At 39.0% G+C, this 17,111-nt stretch overlaps 1 protein-coding gene across 11 annotated transcripts in view; it reads right to left on the bottom strand.

The window, feature by feature from the left end:
- Positions 1-17,111, bottom strand: part of OSBPL8 (oxysterol binding protein like 8) — a 95,309-nt gene that overhangs the window by 42,996 nt on the left and 35,202 nt on the right. For 3 of the 11 annotated variants that reach the window (XM_075058102.1, XM_075058104.1, XM_075058103.1), the window contains exons 3-4: positions 13,854-13,890; positions 8,184-8,321 (exon numbers count right to left, since the gene is read on the bottom strand). In XM_075058102.1, coding sequence (XP_074914203.1) covers positions 8,184-8,321; positions 13,854-13,890 — 175 coding nt within the window. Of the gene's footprint in view, positions 1-8,183; positions 8,322-13,853; positions 13,891-15,719; positions 16,019-16,051; positions 16,209-17,111 lie in introns of those variants that run through there. The other 8 variants (XM_075058108.1, XM_075058100.1, XM_075058101.1 and 5 more) reach the window with 8 other exon arrangements.

Genomic DNA, 17,111 nt, shown 5'->3' with positions numbered 1-17,111 from the left:
AGTCCAACAAAAGAAAAGGTCATAAATAATTCTCTACATGCAGCATACACACATTCTTCGCAGCATGCAGGAAACAGAAGAGGAAACTGCTATGCTATTACACCTATAAATGCATTTTATCCAACACCTGATTTTTGCACATGGACTTTAAGTGAAAGCGTTTTTCTCCTATTTAACAAAAAGGGTATTAAAGATATACTTGCCTTCAGACACCAATATCTGATGCAGAAAAAAGACAACTGAACCATGAGGCTACAAGTTGTGTTGGCAGTTTAGAGTAGCAAGTTTCTTTCACCAAATATTCTTCTGTTCTCTGGTATTTCCAAGTCGAGTGCAATTTAGCTGAGGAGTAATTCCAGAGGTACGCCTGAGAGCGGTTATGAATGAACACCAAGGCTCCCAGTGCCCTGTTGGCAACTGTACTTGGCTGCACCTCCTCACTTACTAACACTCCTGCTCAGCTCCTCCCACCCCAAAGTAAATAGGCTTGCGCACTGCTCAGGTTTCAACAGTTTTCATCTCAGCCCTTATGAAGTTCTCAAGGTCACATTTCAGGTTCAAGTAGGCCAGCTCTGCAGAGATTGTCATGGAAAGAGAACTTGCTCGAGAAGTTTCACAGTAATCAGCCCTGCTGTGCCTTTCAAACCCAGTACCACACTTTCATAAAGCTATAACCCACACAGAAGGGAGTACATGCTATTTACCCAAGCCACAAATAGTGGGTGGAGTAGCATTTCAGAAATGGCGAGATTTAATAAACACACAATGACTTGCAGAAAGGAATTTGCCAGAGTATGTATTACAGTAAGAAAGCAGGAGGTCAAGATAATAGATTCAGGAGACTAACCACACACAGCAGAACTTAAAACATTTCACAAGAAATTCAGTCTGGTAACACCAGCTAAGACCACATTATTTAGGGGTTGAACTCCTTCCCTGATTACTGTGACTAGAACCTCATTCTCATCCTGTTTGAGAGAAGCATCACTAAAGCTATTCCAAATAAGTCACACAATTTTGCAGAACTGGGGCTTCACCTCCATGAGGTACGCTGCATCATAGAAGTGAAAAGTGACCAGCCATGTCACTGGAGTCAGGTCCCTGCAGCAATATAACAGATATTAATCCAGAACTACCTAAAGAACAACCAGTTCACATGGCTCCTATACACTGCTGATTACAAAATACTTCCTCATCATCAAAAGACAAGGTAAGACAAATTAAAACACCTCCCAAGAACACAGCAAGAGAGACTAAGGCTCTCCAAGAGCAAAGGCTTGCAAGGTTTTAGACAGAATTCCCACACGGCAGGAGAAAGCAAAAGCGTTAACATTTTTCTAAGACATTTGACACACTTCCTCTACAGAGAAGGTGCCTGACTTCAGGAGTAATATTTACTGTTAATATGGTAGTGTTAAAAATTAAGCTTGTTGGAGAGCCTCAACAAGCCGCCTAGCAGTTTCTTCTCTACTACTGAGACAGTGAGACAGACTTATGGAAAGATGAAGTGAGGTAAAAAAGTATGACATGCTTAGTAATAAGTTGCTCTTACTGTGTCAAGATAATAAATTATTTAGCCATTCTTCAGCTTCTCTATTCAAAGGACAGATACAGTGGAGGGAAACGAGAGAGATTGCATGAAGTTACTTCCACAAATAATTCTGTCTAGACACTCTAGAGAGTAAAGTCAATGGAAACATGAGAAGAAAAACAGAAATCAATATCGAAGATTGGATATAACCCAACTACTCAGGAAACAGCTTGATTTGGAACCAGATAGATTGGCAAGATTTTGCCATCTGCAAGCCAAATACCATTATCAGAAAGAAATATTAACACACTGAAAGTGCTAGTTGAAAGGAAAGCAGGAGCTGACATTTAAGCAGTGATCAGTATTCTACCAGTGGAGTTACAGCCTCCCCCATGCTCAATGCATGCATCTGCTACAACCACAGGCATGCAGGATTTCTCTCTCCAGCTCCAACACAGTGCCTCTCCGCTGTGGCTTCAGTCTCATGCACCCACATGAATGCACAGGCGCTCGTGACCTCCTGGCAGAAACCTGGCCAAAGCACTGAAGCCAAGTGCCTATCTCTGAAGGAGTTACCAATACTTTGAGTCCACTGACACGGGGCTGTATCTTTCCTTCCACTGGACCACAGTAACCTGTCTTCCCTGACAGCTGCTAGGAGATGTGTGCTACATCACCAGAGCTTCTTGCACACTGACCATCAGCAAAACAGAGCTGGGATGATGAGTCAGGAGCTCCAGACGTTTCTTACCACCTGGTCAAACAAAACATGCTGCTGCTGTCAACTGAGCCAAACACCTGAAACAAAACATTTTTTTAAAAGCTGGAAGTTATACAGGTCTACAACAAACCACCTTTAACTTGTTAGCTGTCTCAGATAGACAAGTCTTTTATTTTCTTGGTGATTATGGCTCCAAAGGCATCTCATCCTTTCAACGGGTAATAAGTGTTCTTTAGGACCTACTGCTTGAAAATATGTTTTTCACTCTCCATCCTCTCTCACATGCAAAAATAGTTAAATTTTTATTTTCTCCCCAAATGCACCATCCTATGGATTAAAATCCTAGCATGTCCTTTAGATGTTTACTTTGGAGCAGTCTTCAGTACAAGCTCAGCACAGCCAAAACCACCCTTACTCTCGCCCCAAATCAGCCTCACCTCCTCCTTTCTATTCATTGTGATCATCATCATTGGCAGACCTATAATTCTGCTTCCACTGCCAACCCTCCTCCCTGCACCTAAGCCACTTCTATTTCTGTCATGTAACACAGAAGACATTTTCATCATATTGCAAACTAATTAACAACTACTACTACACTCCTGGAGAGGCAGATCCTGTTTCTTAGCTCAAGCTCCTTTGGGAACACACTTCTACTGCTTACCCCCTTATGCAACGAGATGACTTTAAAAAAAAGACAGCAAGAAGCTGTTAATTTAGCTCAAAGATTTACATAATTGTGAAATATCTCCTCAATCTTCATCATCCTACACAGGCTTTTCCCAAATACTACTCACATTTTCACCCCATCTGCATCTAATCAATGCTTTGAATAGACAAGAAAAATACAGAAAAGTCAGACATTTTCAAACATCCTATTACAGAATTTTTAATAATACCATCTTAACTAGATTTCCCTATTTACCACAAGTACAGCTTATTATTATTTAAGCATCTACGCTGTTTTCATAAAAAGTTTGAAATATTTTTAACAGCATACTTGTAAGTTAAAAAATATTAGAAACCTTTCTGAGGAGACTTCTGATTTTTTTCATAAATTTTAATCAATCACTATTTTTGTATTAACCCATTTTATCAAACAAATAAAGTGGTATCCCAATGTAAGCCTGAGTTAACAAGATTTACCAGAATCCAATTTACCAGGGATAATTTGTGTAACAACATAAACAGCTTACATCAGCAAGCAGAGTTCTGCTTTATAGCTTTTGAAAATGCAGTCTTGTACTCAATGTTTTTCACGTTCCTTTTTTAACCATAATAAAATAGTTTTGTCAATACTTCCTTTTGGCCGCACTTATGATAGGTTAAAAAAAACAGTAAAAACCCCCCAAAAAGCTTGATAAAAGTTGTTTGCCCATTAATGGTTAATAACATTTTCAACCATAGAATGCAAACACAAAAAAAATGAGCTAAATTAACATTGTTAAATCTATGCATCAACTGCTAGAACTGAAAGGTATTTTAGCAGTACTAACATCTATGTGCACTACACTTACAAAAATATGGTCTTGGTGAGTTGGCAAGGCCACACTAGTTCACTAGCGCCTGAAAACCCACCATACCACAAACATAAGCAAAACTTTACAGCTAAAGCTAACTCCCCAAACCCATTAAAAGTTTCCATCAAAAGGCTACTGAATTATTTAGGTCCAATTCCAAGTCTGACAATTCTAAATAAAATACTTAGTAAAAACCACAGTATGATCATTTAGAATGTTCAAGGCACAGAGAACTAGGAAGGTTTCACTGCCTGGGAGATAACTCAGAAGAAAAACAACAATGATATGAAAATAAAACATACCGCAAGACAACATTCACGTACCATATATAGCATTAACGAGTTAGAGGCAGGACTAACTTGGTAGATACTATGAAAAGACAATTAAGAACAAAGACTTCAAAAGTTAGAATTAAAGACTGTACGTGGGAAAAAAAGATTTGCTTCAGAAAGTTCGATCTTGCAAATTCTTGCCAACTCTTTATCACTGTTTTACGATTTCCCAGCCTGACATGAGAAGCAAAGTAACCCATGTGAGTGAGCTGTTGAGTTAGCGAGTCTAGAAACTGCTTTCTCAAACATACACAATGAAAAGTGAGGGGAATCGGTAAAAGTTTAAGATCAACTCAATGTGCAGCTGCTCAAGGCCACTTTCACAAGCAGTTTCTGAGTTATGATGGCGAGAAACTCCATAATCAAAAATCTTTCCTTTGTGTAGTTCAGCTTAAAGCTTCCATAACAAGTTGTATTGCTGGCTTTCTAGAAATGGTGGTACCACACAGAATGTAAATGGTTGTCTAGTTAAGCCAACTTTGTGCTTTTATGAAATCCTTTCTTGCACGCTGTGGATGCAAAAAGCTATTTTTTAGGTTTGTTTTGATGTCTCTTAAAACTCAGCACATCTGAGTGTGTCAGTTTTTGCACAGATAGCAACAGATAGCAGTTGGATTTTGGTATTCTCCAACTTAAAGCCACTGACATTTCCAGGCTCAATAAATTTGTTTTATAGAACAAATTGTAATTGAAGTATTATGATCAGGACTAGCTTATTCTGACACTCTAGTTAACCACTTGTCCGTCTCAGGACCAACACTATATACAGCCGAGTTAACCTTTCACCACTAAAATTCTGATCTTTCTACATAAACTGATTGAGATCATACAAGAATAATCCCACCACCAGTTTTTTTAAATACACTGCTGTCAGACAACCTTGCTGAAGCTTTCTATGGAAGCAAGTCTAATCTCCACATCTGTAAATGTCAGTCTGTAGCCTCAAAGGCAAGCTAGTCTTCAGCCTCAAAACAAAGGACAGCGTATCTTCAAGGATCTTAAAAATATTATGGAAAAGAAGCAGCTGCAACTTTTTCATACAAAGATTATACAGAACAATGATAGTGTAAATAGGCTTTTGCTGAACAATCACTAGAGAACGTAGCCAGATCAAACTTTACTCTACATTTGTAAAACAGATCTACATTGGACTCCAAAAAGATGACTCCCATCTCTGCCCCAGATGACATATTAAGTTCCATCTCACAAGAGTGACAGGAGTAATGAAGGAGGAAGTCATGTGTCTTAAACTAAGAAACCAAGTACAGGAAAATAGAAGCTTTCTGAAATCCAGATCTATGGTCAGATAAATGAAAATGCAGTATTTATACACAGGAGCACTTAAAATCATGAAATACATACCACTTACAACTTCACAATGACACATTGTATCGTTCTCTTTGTTCCAAATAGGAAGCCAGTGTCCCAAACTGATGTTAAATGTTTACCTCCACTCCCTCATATTAAAACTCATCTACTTTTATTCATATTTATAATACTTGTCATTGGGATCTTGCTTAAAACACAAGCAGAAGACACAAACTAAGCTTGTTCCAGTACATTTTCCAAGTGACAGGCACTGAGTGTGCCTGTCCCTGGACTGCTGCTGGCCAGCCAAAGAATCCAGCACACGTGGTGGTGTTTCCCTACTAACACCAAAGTTAGAGCTAGCTGCTCCAGAGACTGCCTCTTCACAGGTTTCATTTCATTCCAACTCATTTATTTTTAACCACAAGCTCTATACAAATCTGTCTTTGCTACACAGGCTCTTTTATTCAGGCAGCAGGAAACATAACTTAGGTAATGGTGGCCAAATAGCATCCAACAACATCCAACTGTCCAGTGGCAAAAGCTAAGTACCCATGTCACAGCTCCCCTTTATATACATTTACTCAGTTCTTTGTAGACTGTATCACACATTTTTCTGTTTCATTTCTCTTTTATCCTGTGCCTAGCATGCTTTTGAATTGTTTATTTACATTATCTGTCTCCTAAGGGTGCATTCAGGTGTCAATGACTACAAGTATCTCCATTTAGTTCATAGTAAATGCCTTTAAGTACTGTATCTAAACATTTCCCGTATTTCTGCATATTCTCGTCACACAATACTATGGGTATATTGTAAAGACCTTTGTTAATAGGATTTCAGTTACAACAGTCAGCCTCCAGTACTCCACCACTTTAAACTCTGTTCTACTTCATGTTTTTCAGGCTGGCACAGCATCTCTTTTTCTCCATGTAATAAGCTCACATTTTCACCAGCACTGTAATTTTCCCATAGGACTAACTACGACAGAATAATCACCCAAAATCTAAATGTGGGTCAACCTCCTCCATAAAAAATCAAACCTACGCTTCCCGAGTTGCAGATAGGCTAGAAGTTAGCAATTAAAGGTTGCTGAAGCCTAGCCCACATTTTACCTTTTCACTACTGAAATTGACTGCAAGCCAAATTCCTTGTTTCATCAAACTACAGCCTCATTCCTAGTAGCGCTCCTGGAAGACTAAGTCAGTGATGACTGATGCTAAAAAAGGCACAGATACATTTAACCAGCTTAAAATCACTTATATAAGCCCTGAAATAATCAGAGGAAAAAAAATCTGGAGAGAAGATCTAGTATCTGCAAGAAATTTGACGTAGCACAATCAAGTCTTAGTGCTTCTCAAGCCCGTTTGAATGATTTTCCTATGCGTAAAAGCTCTTAAAAAAGCACAACAGTTTGACTTAATAAATTAGTGGGAATAGCAACACTAAAAGGAAGATTTTACTAGAATATTCAAATACATTTATATAACTACAACATTAGTCTAATAAGGGATACAACACAGTACGTAGAGAGAATAACCAAAAATTTCTTTAAATATAATAAAAATTACAAACAGGTTGTATATGTATATTCTACAGAAAATATTCTCCGATTAAGCACAATGCAAGCCAGAGAACATCAAGTGCTGTTCCAATGAGATAACAGCAGCTGTGAGAAAAATATATGAAAGCCAGCTGTTCGTAGCACTGAAAAAACTACCATAATAGTTCTTAAAATACACTAAAAGACTACCAGATTCAACATGGTAACAACTATCTTTGGTTTCAAAGTTTTTTTTTCTTTTTATGTGAATGGTACTGAATGGGAAAACAGGAGAATGATTCAAAAGTTACCTGAGACACTGCTTTTATTACTCTGATGGACTAATGTCATTACTTTGGCAAAGCAAGCTATGGGAGTTAGGGAGGCTCATACCAAAAAAATCTCAGGAACACTACTCATGACAAGAACTAAAGGAAGCACAGATGACTGGCATGGCTACCAAGAGTAAAAGGAGAGACAATATTAATAAAAAAAGCCTGAAGTTTTCACTAAGGACTCCACACACCATAACAAACATGTCTAATGATATCCTAGGCAATAAGACAACACAAGCAGTTTCAAATGCAAATAAGCACAAGGAAAGCAACTATTGCTCGGGTTTTTTTTGGGTTTTTTTTTGGTTTTTGTTTTTTTTTAAACAGACTATCAACATGTCAGGCCTGTTGATGAGTTTCACTTCCCATCCCATCAGTTCACATGGATCCACCGAGTTTGTTTTCAACAGGTTTAGCAAGGCAGAGGGACTGTTTGAAAGCTGGCAAAAAGTAGTGCTGAGACTTCCCCCCCCACCACCCCTTTTCTTAAAGGGAATGATCTTTCAGTAGAAGTAATTGTTAAAAGGTCTTTACACAAAGGTTCCAGGCTTAGGTGGTGTATCACATCACTTCCGTGTGAAGACACAACTTAAATACCTGAGACATTAACATGACCATTAGTTATAGGATTACACACAGATAATGATTTACCATCAAGTGGACTGTTCTCCCACAAATCATAGCATGCTTTAATAAATTAGTGCACCACATAATGCATTTTTTTCTGTTTCATATTAACACATAAGGATACAAAGAATTACATACAATAATTTCAATATGCTTTCTTCCTTACCTCTTCATTGTGAAAGACAGTGGTTTTGAATCAACATTTGGAACAGAAAATTAATGTCAGCATTTAAGTTCTTTAAAACCTCTGTAAAAAATAGCTTTGTCTTACCATGGCTATGGGTAGTTCCTGGGCTGAGAGATGGTTGGAGTAACTCTTTGGTTGGAGTAAAATAGGCTTCTTTCCCCTGCCGCTGGCTCATTTTTCCTGGAGTTAAAAGCTGTGATTCATCGCTGTTTGTTACCACTGCTGAAATACAAAATGGATGCTCATTCAATTATGTTATGTGCTTGTGCATAGATTTCTATTAACAACTTCACTGCTATTTATGAAACTGGTATTCAAATGCTGTCTTGTGAAATTTTTCATTCTAGAAAATGAGGATTTCAAACCAGAGACTTGCTTTGAAAGGGATGGCAGAAAGAAGCTGACAAGACTGGTCTAAGACATGAGGTAGAAGATGAAAACAAAAACTAGGAGGAAAGGCTGCCACTGAATACAGATACAGCACTGAGCTGTTACTTAACTTCTGAAACCCTGCTTTCTTCATCACTTTTGTGATAGTTCTTGGTTTAACTAGCCACAACGCAGCCAAGCCAGGAAATTACTTGCTAGATCAAGCTGTGCCACAATTCCAGAAAGCTAAGATGAACATATGTATGTACACCACAAGAAACAAGTCTTATTAATAAAGATCATGTATAGACTCTGTCAAGGCAAACAAAGGCTTAAAGCAGAAGAATTACTCTTGAACCTTATCAGTCTGAAAGACTTGTCTGACATCTTCTAGCTATTTATAAGATCACCTGGCCAGCCATGCTGTTTACAGTGTCTGTACATTTCCTTAAGCTGCACACAACAAAACTGGACCTTTTTTCATAATGGAAGAATGGCTGACTCGGTAACACCTGGCCTGTGGAAGTAGATATACTGACAAAAAGAGATCAGAGGGTGAAACAAAAGGTGCTTACTAAAGAAGACCCTGCCTAAAAGATTGGAACTTACTACGCTGCTCATTTTAAAAGTTCCCAAGCTTTCCTCAAAGCGTTTTAAAAGTTCAGCAGAAGATCTAGTCAAAACAAACAAGTTCTATTTTCTGGATGGACTCTGCGAAGTACAGAGGCCCTCTTCTTAGCTTGATCAGTACTATTATTACAGTAATGGAAACATCTTTTCAGCAAAGCCTAGAATGAACACAAGGCAGTATGGGGTGGGGGGGGAAGGTGCTTGAGTGTCTCCAAAGAAGAGCAATGAAGCTGGTGAAGCGTCTAGAGCACAAATCTTATCAGGAGCGGCTGAAGGACCTGGGGTTGTTTAGCCTGGAGAAAAGGAGGCTGAGGGGAGACCTTATCGCTCTCTACAACTGCCTGAAAGGAGGTTGGAGCCAGGTGTTGGTCTCTTCTCCCACATAACAAGCAATAGGACAAGAGATAATGGCCTCAAGTTGCACCAGGGGAGATTTAGATTGGATATTACAAAAAATTTCTTCACCAAAAGGGCTGTCAAGCACTGGACCAGGCTGCCCAGGGAAGTGGTGGAGTCACCATCCCTGGAGGTATTTAAAAGACGTGTAGACGTGGCACTTAGGGACATGGTTTAGTGTTGGACTTGGCAGTGTTGGGTTAATGGTTGGACTCGATGATCTTAAAGGTCTTTTCCAACCTAAACGATTCTATGATTCTATAAAGAATGCAAGAATGCCAGGATACACACCTGTACTGTTTTTCTACATCAGATAAACCATCTAATGCTCTGCTCTGGACAAACTATACCCTATGCAGACTGCTGCTCAGAAAAAACACGTGAGGAGGTGGACAAGTGAGGTAAAAAAGCTCATTTTACCAGGTCAGAGTTCAAGTCTGTCAGTGCCAGAAGGCCAGCACTTCAAAGCAGTAACTGACCTTGCTCTTCTTGTAGTACCATCAAACTAGCTTTTTATTGTCCTACAGCTACAAGTAAGGGAAAGGGGGGGAGCAGGGCAGTTGCTGAAGTCTTGGGAAGGGACTGTACCACAAAAGTTCTGGTATCTGAAATGAAAAATAAATAAAAGGGGGTGTGGGGTGTGTAGAAAACAGCTGCTTTGCAGGCTCACACAAAATGGGTCCCTGCAAGGGGAGCGAGCTATACCTGTTTTAAAAATGTTTAAGGTGCACCAAAGTAGCACCAACTTTCAATCAGCTAGCTGAAAGCTGCGCTTGAAGACCCAGCGGCCATTTAGCTTCCCAGGAAAGGGATTTCACAGCCCGCCGTGCTCTGCGGGTGCCCCTGGTCGCTGCAGCGGGCAGTGCTCCAGCTCTGCGGGTGGGCTGCTCGCCTGCCTCGAGTACCTGCTCCGCAGCGGGAACTGCGCTAACAACCCTTTCTCGAGTGACCTGTGCAGAAGGCTCGTTTCTGTACGGGCAGCATGCAGCACGGCTAACTTTTCTTTAAGCTTTAAGCTTTGGGAATTCCAAAGGTTTCTTTAAGGTGTCAAGACGTGATCACTTCTCAGGCAGTACTTGCCAGTAATTTGCAGCGTAAGCAAACTCTGCACACAAGTTCTACCAAAGCATGAACTGAATTCAGTGATGTTAACTCGGTAACACCCACAGGGTTACAAGCTTCAAGTTCACTATTAAATTCATGCTCCTTCATTAGTCTGCAGTCTCAGTTTGGGTCCTGCCAAGACTGCCAGCACTAACAAAGGCTCCTTTCCTAATAAACACAGTTTATGTATCACTTAACATAGAGTATCTTGTGGTAATCACTTTGCATGCCTGGGGATTCAAGATGAACTTCTTAAATCAAGAGGGCTTTTGAGAAATTCAGTCATCCTTCAGCTTTTATAGATTAGCAGTAGAGTTTTAAAATCTCCTTTTTATACAAAGCATTGTAAAAGTACTAAACAAACAGAAATAAATCAGTTAAGTACATAATGCCTATCCACCACTGCAGCAGCCACTAGGAAGTTGTCCTCTTCCTTCAAAATGCCTCATCCTGATGCTCAGATGTTTGCTTTGGGTTGAGGGGAAAGACAGGGCAAGGCAGAACATTACCTGTTGCTTTGAGCAGGGGACAGTGAATAAGATTACTAAGAGGCTTTCATCTTTTCTCTATAAAAGACTGACTAATGACCTGATTTTTAGAGGTGCCTGTACAGTCACAGCTGTAAAATCAGCAGGACCTTCAGGAAGTTAATGATCTCTGTAAAGATATGCCAAGCATCTTATGGCAGGAGCTCTGGAACCTTAAAAGACAGAGATGGAAACAAAGAAAGCTATTACAAGGAAAAGGAAAAAGTGCTTAGAAAGGAGAGAGGAGGGGGGAAGTTATGCTCATGACAAACCTGAGTTTTCAAGATGCCATTAAATCAAACACCTACCACTTGGAAGCAGATCTTTTTAAGAGCGTAGATTTAATTAGTATAGATAACTGAGCAATTTGTAGAGGTTCCTTGGCAGCTGTTTATAGCTTCTGATGGACTGGTTTTATAAACACTATAAAAACGTACGGTACATACTTAAGTCATCCATTTACTGACAATGTTTGACAGTCCTATAGCTAATTTTGAACTCATCTGAAGCACAGAATGATTTTATCCTGGAATTTCATTACATTCACAGAATAAAACCAACAGTGATCCTGAAAGAGATCAATGGTCATTTACTCTAGTGACCTTGCTCACTTGTGAAATAAAAGTTAGCATGAATAAATGATGTTTCTAGTCAAACATGTTTTCTTATTTGCCCCAAACACCAAACTGAAACTTACAGTTTTAGATTCACTTGTTCCCACGTACCTGCAGTGAAATCTTGGCAAACTAATCAAAAGTGTAAGTCTCAAAAACCACACTCAGTTTCTGACTAACCTTCAAAGCACTCACACTTTCTAGTGAGTTTTGGTGAGGACAATCAAAATATGATTTTTATTCTTTTTTTTTTAAATGTTCCTGGGGAACACCTCACTTACAGAAATGATCAGAGGCCTGGAAGATGTCTCCTATGAAGGAAGGTGACAGAGTTGGGGCTGTTTAGCCTGGAGTAGAGAAGACTTCAGAGAGACCTCACTGGAGGCTTTCAATATACAAACGGGGCTTATAAGACAGAGAAAGACTTTTTACCGAGACCTGTAGCAACAGAACAAGGGGCAATGGTTTTAAACTGAAAGAGGATAGATTTAGATTTAGATTGGACACATGGAAAAAAATTTTTACTACGAGGGTGGTGAGGCACTGGAAGAGCTTGCCCAGAGAGGTTGTGGCTGCCCCATCCCTGGCAGTGTTCAAGGCCAGGTTGGATGGGGCTCTGAGCAACCTGGTCTGGTGGAAGGTGTCCCTGCCCATGGCAGGGGGGTTGGAACTAGATGATCTTTAAGGTCCCTTCCAACCCAAACCATTCTATGATTCTAATTCTTCTTAGGTTTCACGTGCCATCTCTGCAACTTGAAAGATGGATTTGTTAGGCATATGTTCAACGTGTCTGACAACCATTCCTTTCACTCGAAGGCCTCAAACTGGTGATTCATTTTTAGACTTTCACTCAGGCTTCAGAGCAGTCATCCAAGAGAAAGACAACCTCTATTAATCCCTTCCTTTACCTGAGTGAGTTTAAGCCCATACCATCTACCTCCTTGAAGATGAGCAGTAGGTTATTTTAGAGAAGAAACATCAATTAGTAAATCTCAAAGCCTCCTCGCAACTCTTTGGAGGGCACATTTCAATACCAACAGAACTATTAGAGATGATAATAAATACTTTGTTCCATTTCCACATACTGGCCATCAAATTACTAAAATATAGTTTGTCAGTATGATTCATGCATCAGAAGAAACACAATTTGTGGTCTTTACAGCCAATTTATTTCATCAGATAAAGCTATGAAAAAAATTTATATCTGAAGTGGCAGATTCCCAGTTCTTCTGTTTCTATAACGAGCATGTGAAAGTGCCTACACTCTTGAAAATAGCACAAGGACATCACATATAGGAGGTTTATTATAATTCAATTCTGCATTATTTTTTGATGTCTATAATAAGTGGTATCAACTAAGACCATGGCTTCTGCACAGATTTCTCACTAAAAAGAAAGAATTTGTACCTGCACCTTTCCCTTTCCCTTCCCCACATACACAGACTCTTAATCCCAGGCAAAATTATTCTGCCAATCCCATGATCATACTAATACCCATGAACCAATGGCACTAATAAGTCCTTGGCTGCGTGCACACACATATATACACCCACTGAAGTTCTCCCTATCACCACATTGGATCCAATTCTTATTTGAGTATTACAGTATACACACCTATTCATTTCTGAAGATGTAAAGTTATTGAAATCAAATGAAACATATAGCACTATAAACAGACAAGCTCAAAAATAAAACTGTTTCTGAACCATTATTTCCATCTCTTTATTATCTATACTGCAATAACATTTGAAGGTTTCATTTCAAACTGATAAATATATCTTTTTCTCTTCCAGATAAGTAATTTAAAAGATTTATTTTTTTTTAGCCGTGGCTGGGAGAGGTGAAGAATAAACCTTTCCCACTAACAAAAAAAAAAAAAAAAAAAAAAAAAAAAAAAAAAAAAGGGGGGGGGGCGGTTAATGTAGGGAAACATTTAGATGAGTAGTATGCCAGGTAAAATACTTTTCCAACAGTAAATTTTCATTGTACTTGAGCTTCTCAATTACAGTATGGAAGAAAACATAGCATTTAGCCCAGCAGCCTATATGTAAAGATACATGCTAACTATTATGAACATATGTGCAAACATACTGTAGGAGGGGGGAGTCACTTACTTGATGGTCCATGAGAGTCTCTGTTATCACCATGATGCTGTGTACACATACAATTGAAGAACGAAGAACAGCAAACATAAAAATCCAGGCCAGGAAGAAGCAAGTGCACAAAAGCAGCAGCAGCGGGAAAGAAGGACAATGAAAACAGTGTTAGTTCATAACTAAAATAAAACATGCACCTCAATACCAAAGGCAAGACCTCAAGAGACTTAGCAGTTCAGAAAAGTTGAAGCAACAAAACTGACAAATACGCTTATAGAGAAGCCATTATTAGAAGCCATCATCATATATGGTTAGTAAACAGCAACTGCCCAAACTGCTAATTCTGAGTGGAACCTCTCCATCAGCAATTTAGTGCTCATATAACTTGATACACAATATATTTTAAGAAATTTTTAGCTGGAATGTTTTCAGAAGACTAAAGCTCTGAAGAAAGCTGAAATACCACAAAATTTGTTTCCAAAACTGCCCACTTTCAGACAGGTGTTTTGGAAAGACAAAAAACTTTTAAGCCATCAGTAGTGTGTGAGCACCCACCAATGCCAAATCCAAGCCTAACTGCTTTTGCACACAAACTTAGAAGCCACAGATTCAGTTCATCTACAAACACAGGTAACATTTTAAATTGCTTAGGATGGAAGACAAGCAGTGCAGTTTTAAATTTAAGAGGATATTTTATATCAAAGTATTTCCAAAGAATCAAGTTGTATAAAAAAAATTATCTCTGTCCCACTGAATGCATCAAATATAGGCACTACAGAAGAGTAATTACATAGTAGTAGTCTGTAATCCTTTCTGACATTTGATCTGGAATCTTCTATAAATCATTGCTACCCAAGGCCATAAATCAGAGCCAAGATCCCACTGCGCTCAGCCGTGTACAAATGTAAGGTAAGTTCCACCTACGTCTTAAAGGATTTACTACATTTGAAACCCACAAATAACAGAAAAGGAGGAGAAAACAAGCATACTGATCACCATAAATATTTGCTCCTTAAAAATAAAATAAATCCAAACATGCTGAATCTTCTATATCCCAAACAAAAAACTTCTGCTCCATAAAGGAGAGAAATCCTTGCCCTTCCTTAAAGAGGATCCAATCTTGCCTCTTTGTTATCAGTACTAAACAGCAGGAAACATAAAAAAGAAAAATAAAAATATCAGCAAGCAGGAGTCTTGTCTTACACTCCTGATCTCAAAACACAGATTTTTATCCCTCACAGCTGCCTGGGGGTGTTAAACTGACACTGCAACACGCAAATGTAAAGTACTGCAATAAGAATACCACAGTTGCAGTACACATCATTGGAAAGGTGAGGGAACCCTGCTTTCATAATTTTGCACTTTCTGGAAATGGACTTGATTAAACAAGAGAAGCTGAAATAAATTATAAGTGCACTTGGTAAACAACCTTCTATCCCTGTCAGAGACTAAATTTAGGTCAAAGAGTGAAACACTGCTAAGGGAACCCATGAACTTAGCAGACAGGTTTACGTACTAGCACTTGAAACACATTCAAGAATTCAACTGTTTTCGAGGCAAAGTGTTTCTTCTTAATGTACAGGTAGCATGCTACAGACTAGGAAACAATTTGTTTGGACTGGAACTGTATTGCCCTACGCTGGTTTGAGATTCAAGGGAATAGTGACTGACAAGAGAACAAGATAAAGGAGTTTGCAGTAACTGTACAGAGATCCAGCAACCGACTGAAGGACTGGGAACACCACTATCCAGCACGGGTCTGCTTTATTTCACACGAAAAGTTGGAAAGCAAGAGAAGACAACTGGAAAAATAAATTGTTAACAGACATACAGGATCAGAGGTTTGAGACTCAGACAGCATGTTCACCCACAGTGCGTACTTACGCGTTGAAGAAACGGAGTGAAAAAGCACTGCAGCAGGTCCTGTCTCACTGCCTGCCTCTCAAGCAGCCTTGACCAAGATACAACGTGACACCACAGAGCAGGGCAATCTGTCACCCGAGACGATGCAGGGGCTTTTTTATGTAAATATTTTAGCATTGCATGGTTAATCCTATGAACTGGTACAAACAGCTCCTACGCCAGAGGCTGAAACACAAGCCTGTCTAACTCTGTCCCTGATCTTCTCCAACAGACATTCTGTTTACACACCAAACTGCCTCCGTTGCTGGTCAGCCCCGTCTCTTGATTAGAGCTATTTGGGCCTGTGTATTTACCTAAAACCTGCAGAATATATATCTTGAAATATCGATGCAAGATGTTAAGATACTGAAATGAGACTATTTTGTCCAGAAAGACCTCTTCGTGTTCCAACAGCCTATTACACCTCTATCATCTGCAATTCATATCATCGCAGATCAGGGATTCAAACCCCTAAGGGAACAAAAAATGACAGTTTTAGTACTTCAATATTTTCTCTGAAAAGAATGCCCTCAGGGCATTCCTGCCCATTATCTTGCACAATTTTTTATTCTAAACATATAAAATTAAGAGAAAGATACACTTATTTCCAGAGACACAGCCTACCCTTATTTTCACATTTATTTAATTGATGACTTGGATTACAGATTACAGAACAAGTCCTTTGATAAGGGAGGTTCTCAACACTACATGATTGATTTAGCTTCTGCTGAGGCACAATTAGTTAAACATATTACTATTAAAACATACAAAACCTATCCTTCCTCCCAGTAAAATTTTAGATTAAGACTAAGGAATAAAACCAGCAATATAAACCATCAATGAGATGGTAGCCACGATTCTGTTTTCATACAAAAGCAACTCCATGCTTCAGAAAAATGCTATTTTTAGACATTAATTTCTCAGAAATAAAGCTTATAACAACTGCTACTAAACCTAAAATTATATCTGCCAATTTGTCCCATAAAACAAAATCCTTTCCCTGTTGAAGATTAGGGTAAAAGCAAAAACATATGTCATGCTAGCATGTCTGAATCTCACACTACAAAAGATGCTTGTTAAACGTACTTACCAGATTTACAATCTAAACCTACAGCTAAATTCTTAATAGAGTTTAAATGCACTTTTTAAAGCCAAGTTACAGTTTTCACCCTGCTGAAGATGGACTTTTCCTGAAAGCAGTCTCTAATACAAGTAGATCACTAAGATTAATCATGTTACATACAAATTCAGGACCACTAACCCAACCAGCAAAGCTGACCAGGGAAAAGGGCCGCTATTCTATGCTTCAAGGGAAAAAAGGTACTTCTATGTCTGCTGATGTATTTAAATAGCAAGGACTGACTGTACAAGTTG

The sequence above is a fragment of the Buteo buteo genome, chromosome 26, assembly GCF_964188355.1.
Source record: "Buteo buteo chromosome 26, bButBut1.hap1.1, whole genome shotgun sequence".
NCBI lineage: Eukaryota > Metazoa > Chordata > Aves > Accipitriformes > Accipitridae > Buteo > Buteo buteo.
The sequence above is the reverse complement of the archived record's forward strand: the minus strand, read 5'-3'. Positions and strand labels throughout refer to the sequence as shown.